This window comes from Mustela erminea, chromosome 17 (genome assembly GCF_009829155.1).
Source record: "Mustela erminea isolate mMusErm1 chromosome 17, mMusErm1.Pri, whole genome shotgun sequence".
In the NCBI taxonomy this organism is placed as follows: Eukaryota; Metazoa; Chordata; class Mammalia; order Carnivora; family Mustelidae; genus Mustela; species Mustela erminea.
The window spans coordinates 13,507,155-13,525,612 of NC_045630.1; the positions used below are offsets into that span (position 1 = coordinate 13,507,155).

The 18,458-nt window shown below is 38.1% G+C and overlaps 1 protein-coding gene across 7 annotated transcripts in view; it reads left to right on the top strand.

Moving 5' to 3' along the window:
- The window catches only part of RPS6KC1 (ribosomal protein S6 kinase C1), a 177,885-nt gene that overhangs the window by 6,115 nt on the left and 153,312 nt on the right, over positions 1-18,458 (top strand). For 6 of the 7 annotated variants that reach the window (XR_004279901.1, XR_004279903.1, XM_032316993.1 and 3 more), the window contains 2 exons: positions 7,575-7,610; positions 13,971-14,091. Coding sequence is in view for 4 of the 7 variants with exons in the window: in XM_032316993.1 (XP_032172884.1) it covers positions 7,575-7,610; positions 13,971-14,091 (157 nt within the window). In the remaining 3 variants the exon portion in view is untranslated. Of the gene's footprint in view, positions 1-7,574; positions 7,611-13,970; positions 14,092-18,458 lie in introns of those variants that run through there. The other variant, XM_032316995.1, reaches the window with a different exon arrangement.

An 18,458-nucleotide genomic window follows, 5' to 3' on the forward strand; every position in this document is an offset into this window, starting at 1 on the left:
TTTGAGGGCAGACTGCCTTTTTAACTTTGTATTCATGGTGCCTAGCACAGAGCTGGAGGATAGCAGGGATTTGAGAGAAGGCTGGAAAGAGGCAACATTTTTCTTTTTAAGCGTTCCTTTTAAAATCAGTATGTATCTTGTTATATGTACCTGTGGATTTTTACACAGTAGACTCAAATATCTACCACCACCATCATCAGGAAACAATTCCATCATCCCCAAACACTCCCTCCTGCTGTCCCTTTACACACTCTCCTCCCCGCCTCTTAGCCCCTTGATGACCACTGATCCGCTCTCTACAACTCTACTTCTGTCTCTCTGAGAATGTTGTATGAATAGAATCATCTAGTGTTTAACATTTTGAGATCGTCTTTCCCCATTTTTTATTGGATTGTTTTCTGTTGAATTTTGGGATTTTGTATTTGTTCTGGATGTAAGTTTTTTGGTCAGATATGTGATTGTATCTGTTTTCTCCTAGTGTATAGCATATCTTTTCATTATTTTAACTGCCTTAAACAAAGCAAAAAGTTTCAATTTTGTTGAAGTCTCTTTTTTCTTATATGAAGTGTGCTTTTAGTATTATATCTAAAAATTCTTTACTAACCCCAGGTCACAGAATTTCCCCCCAGTGTTTCATTTGAGAAGCTTTAGTGTTTTGCATATAACATTTAGCTCTGTGATCCATTTTGAGTTTATTTTTGTATAAGGTGTGAGGTTTAGGTAGAAAATGCATATGGATGTTTGATTGCAACAAAACACTTTAAGAGGCTAGCCCTTTTTTTATTTAATTGTTTTTGCATCTCTCTAAAAAATCAATCAGTAGTATGTGTGTGGATCTGTTTCTGGATTCTGTGTTTTGTTTCATACCACACTGTCTTGAACAAGAGTGGTGAAAGTGAACATCTTTGCCTTGTTCTGTTCTTAGGAGGAAAGCATTCAGTCTTTTTCTTTTAAGTATGATATTCACGGGGCGCCTGGGTGGCTCAGTGGGTTAAAGCGTCTGCCTTCGGCTCTGGTCATGATCATATAGGATCCTGGGATCAAGCCCCCACATCGGGCTCTCTGCTCAGCAGGGATCCTGCTGTATGGGAAAAATGTTAGTAAGCAGGCTTTTTTTTTTTTTTTTTAATAAAGATCGTATTTATTTATTTATTTAGAGAGGATGTGAACAGGGATAGGGGTGGCAGGCGAGGGAGAAAGAGAATCTCAAGCGGACTCTGCACAGAGAGTGGAGCCCTAGGTGGGGCTCCATGTCATTATCCTGAAGACATGACCAGAGCTGAAATCAAAGAGTTGGATGCTTAATCGAAGGAGCCACCCAGGTGCCCCTAGGAAGCAGGTTTTAAAAAATGTAAGCCAATTCTGTTTTCATTTTGTGTGTTGACAACTTAAATGTTCAGATAGTACGATTTTGTGTTAAACTGCAAACTTTTAACAGTAATGATTTTGATTTTCCTTGAAATTAGATTGGAAAACAGTTTACTTTAGAGTAGTGCCATTACAGTTGGTAAATTTGAAGAGAGAAGTACAACTTAACATTTACTGAATATCCAAAGGTAGCTTGCTGTTATAGTTTCTTTATTCTCTCTTTAGATTTTGGGATTTTAATGATGTAGAAAGCAATCATTCCTTTCAACATACTACTTTTATAAAAACTTGTTAGAGAGTAGAATGTCAAAAATTTTCCCATTGATATATCTGTCTTCTGTGGAAATTCTTTCATTCCAGAGAGCTAAACAGTGTTGTAAAATATCTAATTATGGTGTGTGCAGGTGCTGTCTCTTGGGTCCAGACTACCTGGCTGGCGGGTAATTAACCAACCCAAATATTCTTGCCAACCAGTGACACCTGCAGCTCTGCAGGGAAAAGAGGGAGAGGAACTGAGATGCAGGTGATGGGGTAGGAGGGAGGTTGGGTTTGCTAGGAGGACACTTGCCTACGGGAACTGGGCACTTTGAGGTACCTATTATTCTTGTCGGAGGGTGTGTGTGTGTATGTGTGTGCGCGTGCATGTGTGTTTGCATGAAATGCAGTTTACACGTGTAAATATGTTTGTATGAAAGTATAGATTTTATGAAAGTCAAATGTGTGAAAATCAGAACTGTGTGCATCACCACAATGGGAAATGTTCACTGTAGTACAGCCGTTCTTTTTTTCCTATTTTTTTTTTTTTAAGATTTTATTTATTTATTTGGCAGACAGGTCACAAGCATGCAGATAGAGAGGAGGAAGCAGGCTTCCCGCTGAGCAGAGAATCCCAGGACCCTGAGAGCATGACTTGAGCCGAAGGCAGAGGCTTTAACCCACTGAAACACCCAGGCGCCCCATAGCCCTACATTTTTTTATATCCATTTACTCCCATCCCATATTTGGGGAGTTGTATCTTTGAGAGATGAAGAGAGGGCATGTTCCCCCTCCCCTCTTTTTTTCATGTTTGGTTATTTGTATCTTGACACTTAGTTTTAAAAAAATGTTACTTTTGTAAACCCTTTATGCTCTTGGCTCTATTATCAGACTGGTAGCTGACTAGCCATCAGAAGATTTGACTGTAATAAATTGTTCATAAAAGTAGCTTCTTAAAATTTATATTTAACTAATTTGTACTTGATTCTAAAGGTACTAATTTTGTGATCCTTTTTTGTAAGCGATATAATAGATTTGACTGATTTTTGTAGTTCTGTTTTCCAGGAGTTCTCTTTCAATCTTCTGAAGAAGACAATTGTTTTGTGTGAATCTGAGTTAAGAGGGTGATTTCAAATCATAATTATGATGGTAATTAGATAAATGAGTATTTTAGACTTGATTTTTTTAAAAAATTTTATTTATTTATTTGTCAGACAGAGATCACAAGTAGGCAGAGAGACAGGCAGAGAGAGAGGAAGGGAAGCAGGCTCCCGGCCAAGCAGAAAGCCTGACGCGGTGCTCAATCCCAGGACGCTGGGATCATGACCTGAGCCGAAGGCAGAGGCTTTAACCTACAGAGCCACCCAGGTGCCCCTTAGACTTGATTTTTAAGGAAAGTTGGTAATACTAAGATAAAACTGAAAATTATCTACAGGACCTAATGACTGTTAGGATCTGTTGATTATCATTATTATTTTTTTTTAAGATTTTTATTTATTTATTCGACAGAGATCACAAGTAGGCAGAGAGGCAGGCAGAGAGAGAGTGGGGGAAGCTGGCTCCCCGCTGTGCAGAGAGCCCAATACAGGGCTCGATCCCAGAACCCTGAGATCATGACCTGAGCCAAAGGCAGAGGCCTATCCTACCGAGCCACCCATGTGTCCCTGATCTGTTGATTATTATGGGCCTGAGCTAGTCCAAGCCCTAACTTCAGGTCTTTTTTTTTTTTTTTTTTTTAAGATTTTATTTATTTATTTTCCAGAGAGGGAGAGAAAGCAAGCACAAGCCTGGAGAGCTACAGGGTGAGGGAGAAGCAGATCTCTGCTGAGCAAGGAGCCTGATGCGAGACTCTGTCCCAGGACCCTGGGATCCGGACCTGGGCTAAAGGCAAACACTTAACTGACTGAGCCACCCAGGTGTCCCCTTCAGGTCTTTGTTTTAAAGATAGGAAAGAGGACTCATTTTAAGGTTGCTTTCTCTTTGGTTTATTACTGAACTGGCAAAAAGCAGTTCATGGCTAGTACCAGAGCCTGTAATCAGACCTCTTTCTTCTTAGCTTCTTCTCTTCTGCCAAAGCACTTCTTCAGCTGCTATTTTTGGTCAATTTAAATTTCTCTGTAAAGGACAAAATGGGTTTACCTAACAGGCAACAGGAATATTACTTGCATACTTGGAATTTTAATCTTTAGAAGGGCTGATATAGTTGTGTCCTGGAAGGGGTATTTTTTTTTTTTTTTTAAAGATCTTATTTATTTATTTGAGAGAGAGAGAGAGAGAGAGAGAGAGGAAAATGTCAGAGGGAGAAGCAGACTCCCCATGGAGCTGGGAGCCAGATGCAGGGCTCGATCCTGGCACTCCAGGATCATGACCCCAGCCGAAGGCAGTCGCTTAACCAACTGAGCCATTGAGGCGCTCGGGAGTCCTTTGTTTTAAATCATGGAGTTCTGAGATCTAGTCTCACCTGTAACTGAATGATACGAGTACTATTAGTATGTGACTATATGCTCTTGGGCTTGATTATCTCATCCTACCAGGCAGGATTGTTGTGGTGATTAAATGAAGTAGAGGACTTAATTTCTTTGCACAGTAAGAGATAGTGACCTTCACTGTAAGCCCTTATTTGTTTTAAGTAAATTCATAATTTGCTGTTGGCATTAACAGGGACAGATGGACTATAAACATTGCAGCAGCATTACCCAGCTGTATTCCAAATTTAGTGGGTGTTGCACTAGATAAATAAAGTAATAGTAAATAACATATGATAAAAATAAAAAGTTGACTGGATAGATATTACATATTTTCCTTTTGAAGATATGCTATGCATGATAATGTATTAAAGACTTTGAGAAATTCTGCTCTCAAAAATATCTCTTACTGAATTGATCATTAAGCCCTTCCTTTGAGAGCACTGATTTTAAAGAATATTGATATTCTGTACTGCATGGTTTGTGAAGCACTGCTTTAGGTAATAATTTTGAAGATGACCTGGTGATACAATTCTTTATACCAAGAGGCTGTACGATACATGTATAAGTGATAGGTAATGCTTATAAGTGGAAATTTATGAAATTTAAACAAAAGAAAGCACTGCTTTAAGTTCCATTTTCTGGCATTTATTGGATGAATTTTATGACAAAATACTGAAATTCACCCTGAAAAAATGTTACTAAATGCTAGCTAGCAACCTATATCAGAGGGAATTTAGTTTTTTTTTTTTTTTTAGAGTTGATGTTACTTGTTGAAATAATTGCTAATAAAGATTTATGAGTTATCAAAATCTGGGTCTGAGGGCTCAATTTGTTCATTTTCATTATGATCCTATTCTTTCTTCAGATTTCTGATTGATATTCTTATTTTTCACCAATTTATATTCCTGCTGAAGAGAATTACATAGTTAGAAGGAGTAGGACATTTGGGCTCAATGTGTGTTATCCTAACTCACCTTTTGTTTTTGATTTCCATCTCAGGGGACACATTCTTAACTATTTAAATAAGATTATATAATTGGGAATACTGAATCTCTTATAGAGGGGTGCCAAGTGATTGAACTTGCTAATGTATTTGCCAGGTGATGATATTTTTATAATATAGTGATGTAGAAATCCGATCCAGTGTATTCTCTGTTACAGTTCAGTATCTAGAATTGGAGTAGGCACACCTATTTCTTGAATGAGTAAGTCAAAGAATAAATAAAACCTGAGGGTGGCAGGGTTTGTGCAAGTAAGTAAACTTAATTATTTCTGAAAATATTACAGATAATTTGAGGGATACAGTACAGTATATTGGAAAGAGCACTGGGCCAGGAGTCAGAAATCCAAGTTCTAGGGGGGCCTGGGGGGCTCAGTGGGTTAAACGCTCTGCCTTCGGCTCAGGTCATGAACTCAGGGTCTTGGGATCAAGCCCCACATTGGACTCTGCACAGTGGGGAGCCTCCTTCCCCTTTTCTCTCTGCCTGCCTCTCTGCCTACTTGTGATCTCTCTCTCTCTGTCAAATAAATAAAAATCTTAAAAAAAAAAAAAGAAATCCAAGTTCTAACGACAAATCTGAAGGGGAAGAGTCATATAACCTTATGTAAATCTCTGGCTCTTGTTTCCTCATTGGTAAAAGGGAGACTTAAAATAACCACTCCTGCCTAGCTCATAGGTTGTTGAGGGGATAAAATAGAATCATTAATAAAATGCTTTGTAAGTATAAATGTACAAAGTCAGGCTTTTTTTCTCTTCCATGCCTAGCACAGTACCTTGAACAGTATTAGCACCAGTATAGACTTTCTTTCTTAATCCTGAAAAGGAGACTAAGAAACAGAGTCTAGGACTGATTCTTGGAATGCTCACAGATTGTTGGGGGATAGAAGGAGGAGGAGGAACCTGCAGAAGAGAAGCAAAAGAACCAAGGAGGAAAAAGGATAGTCAGGAAAGTGTAGTCTTATACTTTCCAGGCATGGTTTTCACTAAGATTTGCTTATGCTCTTGGGGAAAGGGATAGTTAATACTTGGCAAGTAGGTTTTGATTTAATTTTCTGAACTCCACCTGAGTAAAATCCTCTTTTTCTTTACATGAGAAGTATTTGAGGGTGAAGAGAAGTTCCTGGAAACTTAAAGACCTTTGCTTGGGTAGTTTAAGAATACTTAAATTTTGGTTTTCTGTATTTTCTATACTGTGAATAATTTATTATCATGAAAACATTAAAAGTCTTGAATCACTCAGCTGTTTTTTTTTTTTTCAAGATTTTATTTATTTATTTGACAGAGAGGGACACAACGAAAGAGGGAACACAAGCAGAGGAGTGGGCGAGGGAGAAGCAGGCTTCCCACAGGGCAGGGATCCCGATGAGGGGTTCAGTCCTAGGACCCTGGGATCAGGACCTGGGCCGAAGGCAGCCGCTTAACACCTGAGCCACCCAGGCGCCCCTTTCCTTTTTTTTTTTTTTTTTAAGATTTTATTTATTTATTTGAAAGAGAGATAGTGAGAGAGAGCGTGAGAGGGGAGAAGGTCAGTGGGGGAAGCAGACTCCCCATGGAGCTGGGATCCCAATGCAGGACTCAATCCTGGGACTCCGGGATCATGACCTGAGCTGAAGGCAGCCCTCAACCAACTGAGCCACCCAGGCGCCCTGGGCGCCCCTTTCTTGATGGGTTCTGGGATGACAGTGTGGTCTGGACAGTGAGCATCCAGTGTCAGGGAAATGTCTAGTACGAAGTGCTTCCTGACGCATTACTTAGCACATCGGTGTTCTTGGAGATACTAAAATAAGTTTGGGAAATACAGCCCTCCTCCTCCACTTTGCATTTCTTCCTCACCTCAACCGCTACCCCCTTACACATATCACTAGACTGTGAGGTCCGTGAAAGTGCGATTGCAGGGCTTTGTCCTACTCACCATTGTAGCAGCGGCACACAGAACTCCTTGAGCCATTGAGCCTGTAAATGACAAATCATAATCAAATCGGTTATTTCTGGGGCGTCTGGGTGGCTTGGTTGGTTGTTGGTGTGTCTGAGCATTGTGGCTGCTTTTTATAAAATTGGAATTTTTATTGAGCGAATTGTAGATTTATGTACAGTTGTAAGAAATAATATGGAATCATCCCTTGCATACTTCGGGTATAGCTGCTTTTTTTCTTCTACCTTATATGTAGCTTGGGAAGGGGGTAGACAAGCTTGTTAGAACTGTGTCAGGTAACAGGGAAGCCAGGGTGTTCTCTTAGGAATGTAATGCGTGAACTTTAGTGTGTGGCCTCTTTTTTTAGCTGCTTTTTCCTTAATTTTTTTAGCATGTGTTTCAGTTGGTGAAGTTATTATATAGCTGAACTCTTTGTAAGTGATATAATACAGTATTTATTTTCCTTTAAACAAATTCATTTCTCAGTCAGATACTGTTGAAATTAATTATACAAATATGGAATTTTAAATTTTGGTAATGATGAGATATTTCTATGTATGTTTTGTTTTAGGTTGTGTCACGAAGAAATCCAGAGGATGTCCAGGAGGTAACACACTTATACATATGAAAATTTTATTTTATGTATTTGACAAAAATTTAATTAAATGCTTTGTTGAGGAAACAGAATTGTTGGTATGTCTGTCTTCATATTTATGTGTTTGCCTAGAGATTATCTTTAGCTCACGAAACAGCAGCTGAAGTTGCCTTTTCAGATCTATTAAGTACGGGTTAAGCTTAATAGGTGTTAAGTTATACAAGGAAGGATTTAAGGAATTATAGTGCTATTTAGTAACATGATAGTGTTTCTGATAACTAACATTCGTAGGATTTTAGTATTAAGAGCTCTTATCTATTTCAAAATCATGGTAACTTTAATAAAAAGGAAAGAGCATTTGGTAACTAATATTAATTTTAAAGATCATAATAAATTATGGGGCCCTGTATACCTTCACTTTTATATTGAGTTGACATGTGACACCTTGGAAAACTGCTTTGGGTATAGATATTGGCTATAGTGTTTCTTTTTTAAATTTGTAGTTGTTTTGCTACAACTCTGTCTCTCTAAAATTATACCAACTTGTGTGTTTTTGCTTAAAACTATGGAATTCTTTATTTGTAATTACTTCGTGTTTGTTATATACCTTTAGGATTCCTTATCCAGTAAGGATAGTAGCTACAGCGATAGCTGGCTTGTTTTAACATTTTTTGATTTACTTTCATTTTGGTCCCTGTTCATTTACACCGTGTTAGAAGGACATGTTAGGGATTTTTTTTTTCTTACTAAAGTGTTTAAAAAAGACATTATAAATTGGCAGTCTTAATTCTGCAACAGTTTTTTGCCCCCATTTGAATTTTAATGTCTTTAGATGGAGTATATATTTTCTAACAAGCCCCACTACTCCTTACTTAACAAACCTGGCTTGATTGTACATTTAAATGGATTGTTTGGTACTGGTTGGTTTGAGTGTATGGCATCAGGTTTAGATAATATTTGAACTTTTATACATTAGCATTTCTTGCTATACTTGATCCAGTATTTGTTTTGAGTTCAATAAAACACAGTTTTAAAAGATTTCATATTATTTTTCTTAGGGGTTTTAAGATATCTCACTTTTCCCTCTCAATAACCAGGAAGACGATATTGTAATACAGTTATTTGGGAAGAAAAAGATATATGTATTTCTATATCTGTATCCTTCCAAAATGGAAATGAAAGTAATTTGCACCATTGTATTAAGTACTCTCTACTTAAGTGTCAGTTGGCTAGTATGGACTTTCTTTAGAGTTCTTCTAATTATGTTGAATTAATAGCCAGTACAGGCTGTTCTGCTTTTGAAATTTTACAACTCTTAAAATTAAAGATGGGTTGTGTTTCCTTTGAATACATTGTCTGATTGCTATGCTGTAGTCTGTAGCTTGATGTTCCCATTTTCCAGGGAGAATCCTGAACCAACTTATCCATGAACATACTCTCTGCCATTTCCTTAATCCTTTTTTGGGGAAAACTCTTTTATAATAACAACTGTTGGTGAGCCATTCATCAGAAAACTCTTGTAAGTGTCCTTTAGTTAGATGATTGCATGGTTCTTTGTTAGAAATGGTATAAAAATTTTTAAAAATGTCTTCTGTCTTGCCAGCTTCTTGAAATATAAAATAACCTTGAAATTGTAACACTCTGGCTTCTCATGTATTTCAAATGTTGGAATTCTCATTTAGGAGAGAAATGTGCCACCTGGAGTTTGTTTCCATTTCCTTTCCTTTCACTTTCTCTCCTATTCAGGGACTCATGTAGGTACCGCTTTAGAGTTTAGTCAGGCTTCCCAAGAGCTACTGAGGATTAGAAGATGTCCTGTTAGTCTAACTAAATATAGGGCTAATAATATGCTATCCTTATAAAACTGGAGATGTATTGTTGGTTTTCTTTTAGAAATGTGTTCACACACCTTGGCACATCCTGCCAGGTAGCAGTGTTTTCTTTCTAAGAGTGCTGACCTATTCACATGGAGGAAATAATTTAAAATTATCCAGGATAGATTTCTTTTACAAAATTTTACCCTTCAAAAATTCCCTCTAAATTTTTATTTATTAAGAGCAGCATGGGGTGGGGCACCTGGTTGGCTCATTCGGTTAAGCATCTGACTTCGGCTCAGGTCATGATCTCAGGGTCCTGGGAATCATGCCCCATATAGGGCTCCCTGCTTAGCGGAGAGCCTGCTTCGCCCTCTTCCTCTGCTGCTCCCGCGGCTTGTGCTGTCCCTCTCTCTCTCTCTGTCAAATAAATAAGTAAAATCTTAAAAAAAAGAACAGCATGGGAAACTCTGAGGGGGATACCAACAGTTAATGTGGCCTCTGGTTTAGTAGTTTCTCTAAAGCACGAACACCTGCAGAAGGTTAAAGAAAGAACTAGAAATATTGTGCCCTTCCTCTCGTACCTTTTTCAAAACGTAACCTATACCTCTGTTTCTCTATAGGTAGTAGATTTCACTGGTGAAATTTGGGAGAAGAAGAACTGAAATAGAACTTTCTATGTATCACGTCAGAAATCTGTTAAGTCATTTAATAAATGAAATAGTTTGATAAAAACCATTTGAGAACATTTAAAATGTGTCAAGGGAAAGAAAAGGCTCTTGGAAAGCAAATCTGAAAGCAAATATGGTAGGCGAGCCGGTTGCAAGAAAAGATGATCCGGCAACTTTAAAATACTGTGTGAGAGGACAAATTGAGTGGTTTAGTTTATAGGAGCTACAGGTTTTTGCTATCATTAAGTGAAATTATCTGAAAGGTAAACATTTATTTTGTGTAAAAATTATTTAAGGGAATGTATTTAATGAAAGTTAAGCTTTTACTAAATTCATAGTATATATGGGACAGTCACTGAATTAATATTTAATTGAGGAATTTTATGCAAAGTAACTTTAATGAGTTTAAGAAATTTTTGTAGGAGTTGGTTCATAGAACAGTAGTTGTTACACAGTTGTTTTTTTTTTCTAGTAGGAAGGAATTACTAGAGAAAATAATTTTTGCGTGCATTTTTTGGGACTTTGTGTAGTCCAGTTATAAACATCAATACTGCTAACGTAATGGAAATGTGCTTTTGCTCACTTTTCCATTTTGAAGATTTCTAGAAATGTCCACAGTTAAAAGGAGTATGAAGAAAAGGAGGCAGTAGGTGGTGACATTTTGTGATGTGTTGGTTTTCTGCATTTCTTGAGGGTTTATATTTGCTCTTGGTTATTTTGGTTCTATAGTTCCAGTGTTGAGAAGATGAAGGATGTGAGTGAATAAATTAGGCACGATGAAAAAGGAGTCTCACCTTGGAGGCTCTAATTCTTACTCTGAAAGACTGTATGCTAGTTTATAGACCGTGTTGTTATTATCGCTATTGTGATTAAGTTATTAAGTTCTGTCCCTGAAGTTAACTCTGCCTTTACTTAAAAATGACCCTAACTAGAATAGAAATTTTATCGGCAGATTTGTTTCCGTGGACTAGTCTTTTGCATAGCTCTCGTTTCTAGTTTATAATGGCTTTAAGGATGGCATTTATGTAAGGTTACTTTCGCAAGCTCATCACCCATTTCTTCCTTAAGCCTTTGGCAGCATGGTACCACCACAATTTGATCTATTTTAAAAATATAAAAATAGCACTGTTTTTTTCTCCTGTGACAGAATTATTTTCATGTATCAAAAATTAGAAATTACAGAGAAGCAAAAAATATGAAAATTAAAATCACTTGTAATCTCACTGTCCTGAGACCATTTACTTTTTAGGTATTGGTTTGGCTGTCTTAGTTATTGGTTCCTCTTGCTCTTTAACTGGAGCTGTTGGTTCTTTACTATTACCTTTTGCCTCATTCACTTACATTTTATTTTATTTTATTTTTTTCACTTACTTTAAAATAAAATCTTTTCTTCCATCCAAGTGGTCTGTCTCATGGCACAACCAAGCTTTTTAAACACCTACTTTGCACTTGGTTTCCTCTTCCTTACTTCTGGCTGATTTCTCTATGTTAGGGTTCCCCATTATTTTGTCCTTAGACTCCTCATCTTGTTATAAATGCTGAGAAAAGCCTTCCTGAGTGATTGCCACCTTTCTGCTGGTAGTTAGCAAATGAATACATCTTGCTTAGTTCGCTCTCTTGAACCCCAAACCTGTGCCAAATATGTCTAAAATTGAACTTTGTTCTTACCTTAGAAGTTCCCTGTCTCCTTTTCTTCACCTTAGAGAATGGCACCACTATTTATCCAATTGCAAAAGCCCCAATTCTAGTGATTATATTTGGCATCTCACTCTCCTTTTAAACACTTCATCTCCAGGGGCGCCTGGGTGGCTCAGTGGGTTAAGCCGCTGCCTTCAGCTCAGGTCATGATCTCAGGGTCCTGGGATCGAGTCCCACATCGGGCTCTCTGCTCAGCGGGGAGCCTGCTTCCTCCTCTCTCTCTGCCTGCCTCTCTGCCTACTTGTGATCTCTCTCTGTCAAATAAATAAATAAAATCTTTAAAAAAAAAAAAAAAAAAAAAAAAATAAACACTTCATCTCCAGTCCCCTCTCTCTCTTTATTTTTGTTGATCTGATCACTACTTGCCTTCAGTAGACTTACTTAAGATAACACCTTCCATAGGTGCTCCTTTCTTAACACTCCTGGGCTTCCCTTGTCGACACAGTTACTGTGTTGGCTTGTCCTGCCCACTTAGACTGGGTCTGTGTTTCTTGTTTCTTCATCCTCTGTGCTAACACAGAGCCTGGCACAGAGTAGGGACATGAAAATAAACAGTGACTATTTTTGTTGTTGAGTGAATGAATAAAAGGAAGCCTTGGAAGGAGGCAGTTTAAATTAATTCATATTATAATCTGACTTGTTTTCTAGGATTATAATTATAGTAAAAATAAGAAGCTCATCATGGTAGAATTTTTGGTGTATATGGCAAAGTTTAGCGAAGAATTTCCTATATCCAGAGAATAAATTTTTTTTTAATAATTTTTTACTTTTTACAGAGAATAAATTTTTTGACACGAGTCTCTTAAATCTCACTTGATTACCTGCTTGGCCTAAGATTTGCTTATTATTAGCATTATGTTCTGTTGTGTGTTAGAAGTGTGAGGTAATTAGTTTTTTTTTTTTTTTTAAAGAAGCAAAGACCTTAATATACCAGGTAATGGAATTTAAAACTCAGTTATATCCTATTTAGTGGAGACTGAATCAGTGAAAATCAGTGATATCAAAGTCATATGTCAAATCTGTTTTCTTTATGAAGTTTTCCTAATTTAATCTGAATAAGGTTAAACAGTAATTTAATCTGAATAAGATTAAACAGTAATTCAGATTAATGGAGGTAAACTTTTTTGTGATATGTAATCTAGATGACTGATTTTCTGTTTTGAAATATACTAGTTTTAATGGTATTCTGTTCAGGATTCATCTTGCTTTCGGAAATCCTTATTACTACTTTAAACTGAGGTTTGTGAAATAAGATTTATGAAATGTAAAAGTTAAGGTTAATTACTTGCTGCCCAGCCATGTCTTCTTCAGTGTTATTTAGTTTATCCTTTTAGGCTGTGTAGGTACTTTATGTTTAAAAATTGTTTAGGGGCACCTGGGTGGCTCAGCAGATTAAGCATCCTACTCTTGATTTCAGCCCAGGTCGTGATCTCAGGGTTGTGAGATCAGATCCCATGTTGGGCTCTGTGCTCAGCATGGTTTGCCTGACATTCTCTCTCCAACCCACATGTATGATCTCTCTCTCTCATTAAATAAATAAATCTTTTCCAAAAATGGTGTATATTAGGGGTGTCTTGATGGCTCAGTCGGTTAAGCCTCAGACTCTCTTGATTTCAGGTTGGGTCATGGTCTCAGGGTTGTGAGATTGAGCTCTGCTTTGGGCTATGTGCTGAGTGTGGAGCTTGCTTGAGATTCTCTTTCTTTCTCTCCCTCGCCCTCTGTGTGGCCCCCACCCCTGGGCTTGTGTGTGCATTCTTTCTTTTTCTCCCCCCCCCCAAAAAAAGTTGTGTATTTTGTGTTTATAAACATGCTGTTTTTGAGAGAGTATATGTATTTTGACATCTAGCTCATTTCCTGGCCAATAGTAATTGATTTTTGAAGAGGTTAAGTGACATTTTAGGTGGTATAGACCCTCTTTGTACCAGGTTGAATATTTTTCCAAGAAAACGCTACTTGTGTAAAATGAAATTTAAAAACCAAGGCAGAAAAGCTAGAGAAAGAGTTGCTGCTTTATAAATCAAATACTATTATTTAATCTCAGCCAGTTAACCAGATTGGTTAGAACATATATTTGTTTGCCTTTGCATGACAATTTTGGGCACTTTCCTGAAAAGACTTTTTGTTGTTCAGATATCTGAGCCTACATAGTTTCACTGTGAGAGACACATTTGATTTTTCTTTTTCTTTAGATAATCGTATGGAAGAGATACAGTGACTTTAAGAAACTACACAAAGAACTATGGCAGATTCACAAAAACTTATTCCGACATTCAGAATTGTTTCCTCCATTTGCCAAAGGAATAGTGTTTGGTAAGTGATTATTTTGAAATTGTGATTTTAAGCAGTGATGATTGGCTAATTGTGTATATGTAGTAAACCCTGAAATACTGTACGGTGATGTCAGAAGCCCTTATTAAGATGGCTCAGGTCAGGCAGCAAGCCCTTGAGGTTGTTTCTTCATGTTCCCGGTGTAGGCGCGTTAGCTCTGCATTCATTTGCTCTTCCCTCCTATGAAACAGCTGCACACCAACTTCAATGCCAGCCAGTCAAGCAAATTAAAAAAACCCCAAAACCATGTAGGAGCACAAGAAGAAATGATACTGAGTTTTTCTTATAGTTCTGAAATTTGGGGATTTTTAAAAGCTTATACTTGGTGTATTTTTTTTTTTTTAAGATTTTGTTTATTTATTTGATAGAGAGATATCACAAGTAGGGAGAGAGGCAGGCAGAGAGAGAGGGGGAAGCAGGGTCCCTACTAAGCAGAGAGCCTGATGTGGGGCTTGATCCCAGGACTCTGAGATCGTGACTTGAGCCAAAGGCAGAGGCTTTAACCCACTAAACCACCCAGGTGCCTCTTGTGCGTTTTTTCCGATACTTTTCTTATCACGTAAAGTGGTTATGATTTGAGGCACCCAGCCAGGCCAGATACAGATATTTTGGGGTGGTGGCTCTGGCTATGTTATGATAGCTGTTAGATTCATGGCTTCACAAAATTTAACAGCAGACTGAGGCATGGAGCTTCCTAGTACCCTGCTGCTGTTGCTCTGTACCTCCAGTGGTGTTTGGGGGTATGTGGCCCTCTAGCGGACTGTTGCCAGTTCCGTCTGCAGCTCCCTGCCTCCCACTCTTGGCGTGCTGGCACCACGGCAGAGAGCTTCCTGCTTGTTAGTCCGGGCCTGCAGGTTCTCGTCGGTCAGCTTTGGCCCTTCCTACTATAGAACAGCTCTCGCTGGGGTAACGGCGCTCGCTTCTCACGTTCTGTTCGCTGGAGCCACAGTATCTCCAGTGAGATGTAAACTGCAGTCTTGGGAGGGAGGTGCCTCTTCCAACTATTGCCTCTGTTTCTCTCCCTCAGCCATAGGGTATTCTTTAGAGGTCTCTGTTCTTGCCTCTGAGCAGTTAGTCCTGTGCAAACAGTTAACAATTCTTCATGCGGGGGTTCCATTCTCTGGCTGGACCCTGGCTGCCACAGAGACCACTATCTGGGCTGCAGGCAGGCTCAGTAGGAGTTGTTTCTAACATTCTTTCAGCACCTAGTGTTAGGAAACACGAGGCATTGCTGTACCTTGTGTACATTATACATTCTTCTATCCGCATACACATCTGCATACATACGTCAGTATATGATGTTCTCTTGCTGCCCCCTCCACCCTCTCAGATTTTGGCTTTCTGGTCTTGATTAGAAATGTTCCCCAACTCCTCCATTTGCTTGTAAGATGATTTTTGGAGCTTAAAATATTCTTTTTAATATCCATGTGGGAAAAAAATATCCACGTGGAATTTATATTTGAATGAGATGTTAGATGATACTTCATTTTGTGTCTTTCAGTTGGATAGACATCTGTTCTGAGGTATTTATTAAATAATAAATATTTTTCCCAGTGAAATTGATACCATCTTCATTATGCATTAACTTTTTATGCATTGCCACTAATTTAAAGTTTTTCTTTTATGGTATTTATTTATTCTTATAGTAATACCTATTTCTGTGCCATGTTGATTTTTGTAAAATGACTTTATAGAGTATGTTCTGATACTAGCTATATTTCTCATTGACTCTGGGGAATTTCTTGCCTTTTAGGATAGGCCTGGAATTCTTGGGGCTTTTACATTGGTAATTCTAAGAAATGATACCAGTTATCCATTTAGTGCCTCTTAGTTTCAAGTCTCTTCTTTCATTTTCTGTAATGCTTTAATGGGTTGGACTCTTTAAATATTTTTCTTTTACAGTGAGTATGCTATTCAGAGTAGAGGCTGATGGAGAGGCACTGGAGGAGGGTAAGGGGCTTCTCTCCCACCTCCCAGTGTGCTATGGATTTTGTTTTTCTTTTTGGTTCTACTACATTTTTGCCAGAGGCCTCTGCCTCAGCTACACACCTAAATGTAGTCCACTGAGAAGTTTACATCCCCTGCTAGTTTGGTAGCCTCTTGACTGTGTGCACCAAGGCACCCCAGACCTAGTGGAGAGTGGGCTTCTGACTCTCTGACTCCCTGAAGGTGGTTTCCTGTGCTCTGGGGGGGGACTGTGGATTCCAGACCTCGTTGCTCTATAGGTGAGCAGGCTCCTGATGCCCTCTTTGCTTCTGCATACCTCTCTGCCAGCCTTGGCCTGCCTTTGCCCCAGAAAGTTGTGTACCCCAGGCCTGTGTTACCTTGCTTGTGAGTGGGCTCCCAGCACTGTGATTCTCTCTTGTTGCTTGCTTGCCAGTCTTGTCCTGTGTGAACTCTGGAAGGGTCTTTCTTGCTTTCCTGGCAACCATGGACCAGCTCTGGCCTAGGGAACCCAGCTAACTTCTCTCCATTCAGTGGCTACAAACAGTTCTCCCAATCCCAACTTTTGGAGAGGGGTTCCCCCTTCTAGATTATTCCTTCCTTTGGTACTTTCTTTTACCCTGGGGGTATTCTTTAGAATTAATAAGTTAACAGTTGTTTAATAGTCTTTATATTAAGCTTTCCTTGTTCAAATTACTATGTGGATTTAGTCTCTGGACTGAACCTTACTGATCCTTTCTTTGATTGAGGAAGATTTTTGGATGATTTGAAATTATCCATCCTCCACTGGCTTGTAGTTTATGTGGAACAGTGATTTCTTCAGGCTGTACTCCCTGAGCTTTATACCTTTCTTTAGGATATTTGGCATGTTTCACAATGCCTTGAGATCTGGGGACAAGAAACAGATACACAATAGTGTAGTAATATCAGTGGCATTTATGACAGAATGAAGTGGCCATCAAAAGCTTGTTGCTACAATTCTTTAATTTTAACAAATACTTATATTAACAATTTATGATATATAATGATGTCTTGAAATATACGCAACGTCAAGAGGTTTCTTTGGTTCATAATTACAAAAGAAAGTATTTGTATTTCCTTAGGTGAGAAGCAGTTGGGGAATATGGACAGCAGGTCAGTAGCAGTAGAACCATTAGTTTTGAAGATACCATTACTTCATTTTGTTCCCCTACGAAGCATTAAGGGATCCACAAACCCTTGTAAATCTTTACCTCCTTTGGCCTTTGAGCTCAGACATTCCATCTAGTCACATTTCTGGTGCCTTCTGTTCATTGTTATTACCCAGTATCTATGGTTCTTTCCTTTTTTCTTTGATGCTTTTTCTTATTATAGTTGTACTTGTTTTTTGCCATTGAACTACGTACCTTTTCTGATCATGATTCTGCTGCTATTAATAGAGTCGTCTTTGGTTAATACCAGTCCAGCCGTAATTATCTGGAAATTTTATAGGCATGCTTAATTCAAGAAACATTTTTAAAAATAGGTACTGTGGGTATGATGATTCAGCCTCTGTCTTCTGAGAAACTTAGCTGAAGTGAGCATCATGATTTAGACGTTCTGAAAGGGAAGTGCTTTAAGGATGTGACATCCTTACTGTCAAGTTTTTAAGTTTTGTGGCATTCTACTTTTTTTTTAAAGATTTTTTTAAAAAAATTGAAGTATAGTTGACATATAATATGATAGGAGTTTCAGGCATACAACATAGTGATTAAACATTTACGTAGATTATGAAATCAATACAATGAAGCTAGTTACCGTCTGTCACCATACAAAGTTATTACAATATTATTGACTGTATTCTCTGTGTTATACTTCACATCCCTGTGACTTACTTATTTTATAACTGGAAGTTTGTACCTCTTTATCCCCTTCACCCCAACCTCTCTCCCCTCTGGCAACCACCATTTTGATCTCTGTATTTATGAATCTGTTTCTGTTTTGTCTGTTCATTTGTTTTGTGTTTTAGATTCCATATGTAAGTGAAATTGTACTGTGTTGGTCTTTCTCTGACTTATTTCACTTACCATAATACCCTCTAGGTCCATCCGTGTTGTCACAAATGACCAGTTTCCATTCTTTTTTATGACTGAATGATATACCATTGTGTGTGTGTATGTGTATATGTATATATACCATGTCTTCTTTATCAATTCATTTATTGATAGACACTTAGGTACTAGCTTCCGTATCTTGGCTATTGTAAATAATATTGAAATAAACATAGGGATGCATTTATCTTTTTGAATTAGTTGTTTCATTTTCTTCAGATTAATACCTAGAAGTGGAATTTCTGGATCTTACGATAGTTCTGTTTTTGATGTTTTGGAGAACCCGCATTCTCTTTTCCACAGTGACTGCACCAATTTACATTTGCACCAGAAGTT